General features: G+C 49.4%; 1 protein-coding gene across 2 annotated transcripts in view; it reads right to left on the bottom strand.

The window, feature by feature from the left end:
* Window positions 1–297: 297 nt before the first annotated feature.
* SIGIRR (single Ig and TIR domain containing) overlaps window positions 298–9609 on the bottom strand; it is a 24513-nt gene continuing 15201 nt past the window's right edge. For both annotated transcript variants that reach the window (XM_019519852.1, XM_019519853.1), the window contains exons 6-10: window positions 7326–7469; window positions 6654–6756; window positions 5671–5821; window positions 2748–2922; window positions 298–1359 (exon numbers count right to left, since the gene is read on the bottom strand). In XM_019519852.1, the coding sequence (XP_019375397.1) occupies window positions 1157–1359; window positions 2748–2922; window positions 5671–5821; window positions 6654–6756; window positions 7326–7469 (776 nt within the window). In that variant the 3' untranslated portion in view covers window positions 298–1156. The remainder of the gene's footprint in view (window positions 1360–2747; window positions 2923–5670; window positions 5822–6653; window positions 6757–7325; window positions 7470–9609) is intronic.

The raw sequence follows: 9609 nt of genomic DNA, 5'->3' as shown, positions 1-9609 counted from the left end.
TCAGAGTTGTGTGACCCCTTCTCAGCCTGCAGATGCTCAGCACCCTTGGCCTGCAGTTCCTGCTCTTCCAGCCAGGAGGAACCCAAGGCTCCATCTTGTTGCCTGCCATGCCAAGGAGCTAGCTCAGGATCAGCTCCCCCAGAGCTGCACCTCGCTTCTCTCGTACTGCAGTAAGAGGCAGGAACCGGGCTCTTTACCATGAGGTCTTGTCATGTGCAGGATGGACTTGGTCACAGGCTGCATCTTACCACAGAGCTGCTAGTGGGTGCTGTGGGGAAGGGGGAGGCCAAGACCAAGTTAAAATGACAACTGTTTATTTGAACTGCTGAAATTGGAATGATGAAACGGGCAGAAATGGTGAGAGATGGGCTAGCAGACCCCAAGCAACCATGCTGGGCAGCTTGCCAGTGAGCGAGGCAGGCAGGCCAGGAGCACTTCCTGGAGAGAGCTGTATGCCCCTGGTCCTGCCCCTCCACCAGGAAGCACCTGTTATCAGCTCTCTGGGTCGGGTAGATAGGCCACTGTGCTACTGTAAGGCCACGCCGTTTTCTTCCTTCAGTCGTGGTTCCCTGCTGCCTGGCCTCTTCCCCAGGCATTGCAGCCGATGGCCCAGGGCTCTACTAAGAGAACTAAGCCCATTGCCTTTCTGGGTGGTGGCCATGTCCCCATACCATATGCAACAAGCTCCAGTGGCTTGTTGAAACCAGTCATGAGACACTGAATCACAGATTCTACTGATCATGCCAAACCCCATCACCTCAGCAGCATCCATTCCTGCAAAACCCATTCAGCAGGGCTAGCAAATCCTTAAACTCATGCTGAAGCCTGAGGCACCAGCTTTCCCTGAGTGCTTTCCTTTCCACCAGAGCTATCAGACAGTTCCAGGCAAAAGGCTGAGTTCTTTTCTGCCAACAACTCCCCTTGGTGTCAAACCACTTCTAACAGGCAGGTACCTAGAGTCTATGCTGGGCTGTAAGGCTTCAAGAGGCCGGTGAAAACCAGGCTGTCTCCCAGGCTTGACTCCCTGTAGGGAGCATGCAGGAATCAGAGTGCTGAAGGCCATACTAGGGTTTTGGGTTAAAGAAACTTGGTTGAATGGCTCATGTTCCTCAGGGGGACGCCATGCTGACAGAGTCACCTGCTGCCTTTCTTCCCTTCAGAGGTCATCCTCTGTCACAAGGCAGTAGAAGTCGGTCCTCGCCCCATAGTTGCGAGACCCCAGGTCGGAGACATCTATTTCATTTCTCTGGCCCTCGCTCAACTGCACCTCTTCCATCGTGCCACCTGCCAGTGCTGTTGGTCCATCAGAGCCGGTCACTCGAGGAGTTGGTGGGCCTCTGAAGATGGGCCCTTGCAGGCCTATGGGGTGGGAGATAGTACAGGTTGATGGGGAGGGAGAGGTATTGCTACAGGTATTGCTGGCTCCGAGGGAAGCCCCTGAGATACGGTCTGGGGGATAGAGTGGACATTCTGGACACGGGCTCCAGAGGGTGTTTTCTACCACAAAATAATTCCAGGGTAATACCTGTCTAGTCACAAGTGTCAGAACAGGCAAAAATAAGTTAGGCCCTGTTCTTCTCACTGAAGAGCTGTTGGCGTGAATCCAGGTCTCAGCATCCTAACACACTACCTGCTGTTGTCCCTTCAAAGCTTGAGGATGCCCTGGCAGCCTGTGGGAGAGCTGGACTGGGCCAGACAGGGAAATGCTGTCATTCTTTGTGCTGGAGGTCAGCAGACCAAAGGCAATGCACGTTCACCATGTTTAGGGGCCTGATTCTTGACAATTTGCCTGCAACAAACACCCAGTGCAGTGACCTCAGCCAACAAAAGCTGTGCCTACCCCATCTTCCCTCCTGACAATGAAACCAATGAGGACAACCAAGCTGGGCTCACCATTACCAGCTGCTTGTAAACCTCCCTCACGCCATGCCACACCATGCCACAGCTGTTCCAGAGGCTTAGGGGAAAGCCACTAGCAATGCCCTGGTTCTGAAGGTGCCAACAACCACTGATCTAACCCCACCGCTCCCTCGCTGCCCTTGTGCTCTAAGGCAATGTGGAGGATGGGTCACGGCCTCCACTGCTCTGACCTGAACAGTGGGGCTTTCCCCCCAAAAAGGGAAGAACAGCTCCTCCGAAGTGGAGGCACTTGCCAACACATTCAGTGTGGTGGATGGGAAGTGGGGTTAGTGGCTGCCTACAGCTGGTCACTTCAATTTCTTTTGTTAGAGCAGTTATTTGAAGATGATTTGAGCAAATAATTGAAACATATGGCTCAACTCAGGCTTCCTGGCCTCTGAGGCATGAGAAGGGGCCCTGAAACCACTGCTTCGAGGGAGGGGGCAGAAGGCAAAGCTTCCCTCTACAAGATGTCTTCCCCTGGGACCCTTCCTCATATCTTTTCCTCTCATCTGGGCCAGACTGGAGGACCCTTTCATTTCTGACACAGGGCTGAGGTGCAGCAGGAGCTGTCCCTGAGAAAGGATGCGGGCTGGCCCCTGCTGTACAAGCCCTTGTTCACGAGGTGTCAGTAGGATATATGCCAGCAGCCCAGCCTATATGTTCTGGCATGACCCTGTGCTGAATGCTGCTCAAGGATGAGGGCGGTGAGCCCCCTGGGGAAGGGCACTTAGTGCCCGAAAGCTTGTCCAGCACCTTTTCTAGCTAAACAGTTGGTCCAGTACAAGATACCACCAATGAAAAAAATCCCCGAGCCTCCTAAGAACCAAGGGAGATGTCGGACATACCTGGGTCTCCCTCAGGATGGGGTTCTCTTCGGTGCTCCAGGTAGCTGCTGTGGAGAATCAGCATGGGGTCCTTGTCCTCCTGGAGCTGGGTTTGAGGATCTCCCATGGAGTGCTGGAAAGAAACTTTCCGTGGCAGGGCTAGACATAGCTCCTTCCAGAAGTCTGAAGAAGGGGTCTGTATGGGGGGTGAGAACACCGGTCTCGTTAACAGAGTTTTTTGGCTTCAAACTGCCCTCCACCTTGTGAAACACCCACACACTCCCTGGCACTCTGAGGACAACTTTCAACACCTCTACTTGTTGCGAGACTTCTTTGGGGGGGGGTGGGGAGTGACTTGGGAAGCATGTGCTGAAGGCCTGTCTCCTGGGGTGTTTGTGGAGATGACAATCCTATGGCTGCAGAGGGAGTTTGGCTAAACTCACTGGGGCAAAAGGGCCTTTTCTTCTGGTACAGTTGAGAGGTTCCAGCAGAGTTCAGAGCCCCACTGCGTGCTGCACAGTACCAATGCACTGCAAGGAACAACCACATGCCCTGCAACACGCAACCTAAGCACACAAGATGAAGGCACAAAGAAAAGAGGCTTGCCCAAGGCTGTCCAGCAGATCAGTGGCAGAGGTGGGGAAAGAGATGACTTGATGTCCTGTGATCCATCTGCTAAGGCAGGTGTCTCCCTCCGTCTCCTTCAGATTGCTCACATTCCCCTGAGGTCTCCTGCATATGCCCAGGCTCCAAGAGGAGCACGGTAATGGTGGTTTATTTCTGTCTCTCCAGCAGGAGTTTCATATCATCTTAACCAAGGGGGACCGCTGGGTTATCCACTGGCTGTGCCAGAAACCATCCTGAGGCTGTGCTATAGCTACTCCAGGGCACGCCAGACCCTGGCAGCCAGGCTGCAGGGCTTCTGCTGCTTTAGACATGGACTCTGGCACTTGCAATGCTTTCTCCTCCCTTATGGGGAACCTTGTAGCTTCACTTTGACTGAAAGACTCTCTGGAGCCAGCATGGACAAGTCCCTGCACATACCTGCAGTCCTGGGAGCAAAACTTGGGCAAGAACCCCACTCAGACAATGGCACCTCGCCTGAGTGAGGAACCAGCAGAACCTGTGTGGGGAACTCTGAAGAAGCACAGCTGAGGCTTCAGGGGCTGGGAGCAGCAGGTCTGGGCTTGGGTTTGAAGGAGAAATTGCTGTGGGAATCGGTATAGTTTCGTTATGTGAACAGAATGAGGCTTAGGTGCAGCTTTCCAAGCTAAAATCACTTCTGAAATGCAACACTTTGGTGGGAGCTGATGTGCAGGGGAGAGCTGTATACCAGGGTCTTCATGATCTCTGGGTCTTCACTAAAAGCCCTGGTTCCTATAACCACCAGCCCCTGAATCCTGGGATTCAAGACACTGGGTTTTTCCCCTCTCATGAGTCAACCCTGGGACTAGAGATTTTGCAGAGTGAATGGTGCCCTCCTGTGGCAACACCTGTGCCATCCCACTAGCCATTAGAGGGCTTGCAGTAGTATAGACTAGGGTTGAAAGACCTCTCTGAGGACTGCAAAGTACATTCCTTCCTTCTTTCAGTAGTGAGCAATAAAGAAGGAAAGAGCTTGGTGTGAGTTTGGGGCTGGCCATTAGAAACCACATCAGCCTTACAGGCATGGAGCACTTTGACCCTGCTCTTCGAGAGACTTCCTTGCACTGAGCTCTTGGGGAGTATATATAATGCATAAGGCTACAATGCCACCTCTTCCTTGACTCCACATAGGAACTTTATTGGGCTCTTCATGGCACAGAGGACATACTACCAATGCCCCTTCACATGCAGACATTAGCTGCTGCTGTCCCTCAAGTGGGGGAGCAAAGAGCAGGAACAATGGCTCTTCACATGCTCTTGTCATAGAAAGAGACCATGAAGCTTGTTTTCTGCTGTGCATGTGAAAGCCAAATGGGGAAGGTGATGCATCCATGTGAACATAATGAAAACAGGGGCTTGAACTTCTGGCTTCCATTGTAATCCTTGACGTATGTAGGACAAACACAGGACCGTGGCTGGTCGGAGGGAGCTGAAATGTTAACGGTATGTGCAGGCTGCCACTGGCTTGAAGGTCCCGGGGCAAGTCACTTACAGGCCAGTGATTCCCACCCCCTGCAAATGCACATAGGCATACACATGCTTATTTGCTGCCCACACCAGTCTCAGCAGGAGCTGAGCTTGCATCCTGTACCTGTAACCTCTCTTTCTGTGTTGGTATGATCTCTTTGCAGAGATCTGACCTGGCTTGGCTGCTGCCTGTTGCCTTCTCTCAGGTTCTGGAGCCCCTTCATGGCCATCAGCATCAGTAGTTAAAGCTGCAGCTCCATGAACCTCTAGGCTTGCCTTCCTTGCAAACAAACTGATATTTTCTGTTTTGACCAGCTCTGTGTGAGACCTCATATTCTCTCTTACTGCACCAGGGTTAGGGTTGGCTCTTGCCTCCAAGAAGGGAGGCTTCAGCATCTCCTGGTAGCCACTGCATTGATAGTTCATTGGGGCTTTCCCACTTCAGGGCAAGGGCAGCAATGTAGATGCCCTGAGGAAGAACATATAAGGGCAGTGCAGGGAAGTGTCCCAAAAGGATAGTGGGGAGGATATCTTTAAGACCCCACTTAGCCTATCTAAAGAATATCTTTAAGACCTCACTTAGCATATCTAACTCTGCTCTCTCAGCTTTGCAGTAATGAAGCTGATTCTGGTATGTGCTGTTGCAGTGGGCCTGTGGGGCAGAGGCAGTCTTTGGCCCTTCCCCTCAAAGAAGCATAGCTTCCCTTCAATGCTTCTTGAGAGTCTGACATGCACTCCTCCCAGAAGAGCTGTTTCCAGAGTCTCTGCTGTAGCACAGTGCAAAGCAGGACTGCCAGGATCTTTTCAATCCCACCTCCCACACCCAGCTTACCATTGAGCCAGTCTGCCAGAGCAACAGGGTTACAGCCTTCTTGTGCTGCTTTAGCAAGTTAATGGCTGGATGCACTATCTCCCGGTACTGAGTCTGAAAAACTATGAAGATGGGTCTCTGGGACAGCTCCATTAGTCTCCATAGACCTTCCCTGGAAAATGAGATAACAGTTCCAGGGGGTTAGTAGTGTCATGCATGGCTTCTGCTCAGCAAATGCTACAGGTTCTCATTGCTGCATAGTCCTAACCTAACTGCAGAGCAATGGAAAGACTCCCACGGACTTTGAGGGGCATTGGCTTGGCACTCGGCTTCCTTGTGAGATGGAGCTACAAGAACTGAGGCAAGGTGTTAGGACTCCTATCTGTACTAGGTGGGGGATGGGGAGCAGGGAGAAACCTCTGGAATTAAGGTTCTCTACTTCTTTACATGCCAAGTTGCAGCCTTCAGTAATTTTACCAAACTTTCACATGCCACCACCTACCAAATCTTTTTGGAAAGTCAACTATTGTGGAGGGTAAGACTAGAAGAAAATACACTTCTAGCATGGGAGGAAAACAACAATTGTTTCACTCAGAAGCTCTTGGGTTCCATTGTTCTGAGCAGGGACTAGAGAGGGGCTGGTGTGGGGTCATTCTGTTTTCATGCAAGTTTAGCATGTGAGCTTGGCAGCTAGGTTTTATCTGAAGGCTCTGCCTGCACTGAGTATGCTCCAGGCTCTTGAGACTGAGCAGGATTTATCCTGAAGTTGTTCTTCCCTGGTGCTAGGGGGTTCTGTAGTTCTAGGCACAGGGCAACTCAAGCCCATGCTCTCAGGGCATGGCAGTACCATGGAGAAGCTGCTGACTGCAGCTGTGGGAGGGAAGATGTCTGTTTGCCAGGCCACAGCAGAACTGTGGGTCACTTGGACAATCTCCTGGGAATTACCTTGGTGAGTAGGAAGCAAAGCAGCAGCCTGTTGCCATGTTCAGTGGCCGGCCAGTTACCTGAAGTTGTTGTTGCACCAGTCTTGCTCTAAGTATGCATTGGAGAGAACCACAATGAGGCGTCTGCACCGACTGACATTCATGATCAGGTCTGCCGAAGGCTCTGTGGGAGTGGAATAGAGAAGCAGCTCAGCAGTAGCCATGGCAAAGGATTAGCGGAGGCAGCAAGGGACTCTTCCTTTGGAAACAGGCTGTCCTTGCATGCAAACCCAAATCAAGAACCCTCCATTAAGAGGATTGTAATCTATAAAGTAATGGAAGTCATAGCCCAGTCCCTCTTAAAGTGCCCTTTTCACACCCTCCTCTTGGGTTACAGTACCAGCGCTAAAGACAATATTTCCAGCTGTTACAGCAGGGAAAAAGGTGTCCGAAATTCTGGGTTTCATTCTGTGGGGAAGCACTGATCCTTCCAGTAACTGGTTTCCCCACCTACAGACTACTCTGATATCTCCACCTGAGCGGGTTTCATGTTAGTAAAACTGCTCCATGGAGCCTGAATGCAAAGGAAGGTGTTGCCCCAGAGAGCAGCCCAGTGTCGTCAGTAAATGTGAACCTTTGCACTCCCAGCCAGAACCCATCAACCCTTGGCCAAAGGTGACTTTCTGGAAGGGGAGGCTTCATTCCCTCCAGGGTAGAGATGAGACAGGAAGTAGTACTGAAGGAAGCCCCCACCTGAGTTGGGCAGGATGGTCTTATCATCTAGAAAGAGCTTGTAGCCATAACGGTTTTCCAGCTGTGGCTTCACAATGAAGTTCACAAACTTCCTGTCATCTGAGGAGTTCATGTAGGACACGTAGGCATCGTAGAGTTTCCCATCTGTAAAAAGTGCTCAGCAGATCAAGGGGAAAATAGGCATGGGCAAAAGAGACGCACCACATTGTATGGCAGATGAGGAACTTTGGTTTGCTTCCGCAGCCAGCTGTCTTCCTCTGTGCTACTGACCAGGGAGAGACTCTACCCTTACCCCTTGTGCTAGACTCTCCTGGTGGCAGGGCATCTGTGTTAACTTGCATAAATGGTAGAAATGGGAGGCTCTATATCCACAATGTCTAACAGCACTAAAAAACTTGCCTGTGATTAAATAAAATTGAACCCCAGATCCAGGTGGAATAGTGCATTCTAGAGGTGGACAAGCCTCTGCTTAAGAGAGGAGAAGGGTCAGAATGGGAACTGAGTCTATTTGTCATATGCCCTAGTGCCCTACTGTCCCAAGTACACACAGAAGTGTGTGGTAGTAGATCACAGCCATGGTTTGTATGATGCTCAGGGAAGCAGGTTGTGGGTGCTACCACCATACAAATGCAAATCCCACAGAGATGCTGGCAGGGGTTCCAAGAACTTGCCTTCATCAGTTCTCAACATCTCCACACTCACACATTTTCTAAATACAGAAAAATATGAGATAAAATATATTTATACCTGGGATTGATGTTAGGGAAGGTGATGAAGGGTTTTTTTAGCACTGGCAGAAGGTCAAAAAGGTACAATGGAAAAATGGATTGGAAATTAGAAGCAGCTATCTAACTCCTAATGATTGCTTGTGGTTGCAGGGAGTGAGTTTTGTAGCCCAGGAGACCCCTTTCAGTCCTGATGCTATTCCCAACTATTCAAAAAAAAAGACCATAATTTCTCTAGAATCCAAATTCATCATATATGGCAGGGGAAAAAATCCTGAAGCAAAAATGTTTAGCCTGGAAATTAAAAATTTAGGCTTCTGCTTCAAGGAATCCCGAAGTGTTGGAAAGAATACAAGTATGTCGTTAAGATGATCCAAACAACCTTCACTCTGCCTCATAGCACGAAAACCCCCAAGTAACAAGAAACTCGGAGACAACTTGAAGGATCTTTGTAGTAATTAATAAAATGCTAATGAATTTGAGCAATGGACTGAAAAGGTTGTCTTTGTGTTTCTGGTGGCACTGTGGAGCAGAGTTAAGGTTGGCGGGTAGCTATCATTATGCATCTGCATGCTTTCCCACGTTTAGAGAGTTTGTGGAGTGGAGTTACTAGGATTCCTAACTGTGTGCAATAACTTCTGCTACAGAATCACTTATCAATTTCCACTTTTACAACAGTCTGGAAAACCTGGTTTATGGTTTAACTTTTTAAGGTGTGACTAAGCCGATTAAGTTAACCTGCAAGCAAAAGGAGGTGTTGACATTCTTGTTTGTCAAGATGAACAGAAACAGGTTTAGCTAAACTATAAATGGTAACTCCTAAAACTGAAGTATATCCACAGGGTTCTGCATTGCTTGAAGTAAACTGGTGTACCGTGTTTTAGACAATATCTCACAATGGGAAGTGTCTCTCATAAAAGTTAGGGAAATGGGAAGGGTTGCTTTCATGGTAGTGAAGAAACTCCCATATGTCTGGTTCAGTATGATGATAAATTGTACAACATTATATCCCTTTAGGTATACATGATCATTAACACGTTGTCTTAAATATATTGTAGATGTGACCATCACAGAGGACAGTCCGGTTATCCTCTGTCCTCTATTGATACGAAATCGAATCCCTTTATGTCCTCTATTTTTCCCTTGAAGAGAAAAATAGAGGACATAAAGGTGTTGGGTTTTTTATCACTAGAGGACGGAGTAGCAGAAAACCAGAATGTCCTCTATGATGGCCATCCGATAGATGTCATGTTATGGGAAGTGTGTTTTTTAACAACATACCAGGGAAGAGTGCAGTTTCAGAAAACTCCCTAGGCAGTTTTTCCCCAAGCTTTTCAGAAATTAAACTGGGATGAGATGTTGTGAGAAATTTCAGAGCAACTGGTTTGGTTTTGATGTAATATGGTCCCCATCTTCAAGAAGGGGAAGAGGGAGGACCCGGGTAACTATAGGCCCGTCAGTCTTACCTCAATCCTGGGGAAACTCTTTGAGAAGATCATCAAGGAGCACATTTGTGATGGGCCGGCATCAGAAATGATGCTCAGGGGCAATCAGCATGG

The sequence above is a fragment of the Gavialis gangeticus genome, unplaced genomic scaffold (assembly GCF_001723915.1).
Source record: "Gavialis gangeticus isolate Ggan-Ray unplaced genomic scaffold, GavGan_comp1, whole genome shotgun sequence".
Classification (NCBI taxonomy): Eukaryota; Metazoa; Chordata; order Crocodylia; family Gavialidae; genus Gavialis; species Gavialis gangeticus.
This window is presented reverse-complemented; position numbering and strand designations above follow the sequence as displayed.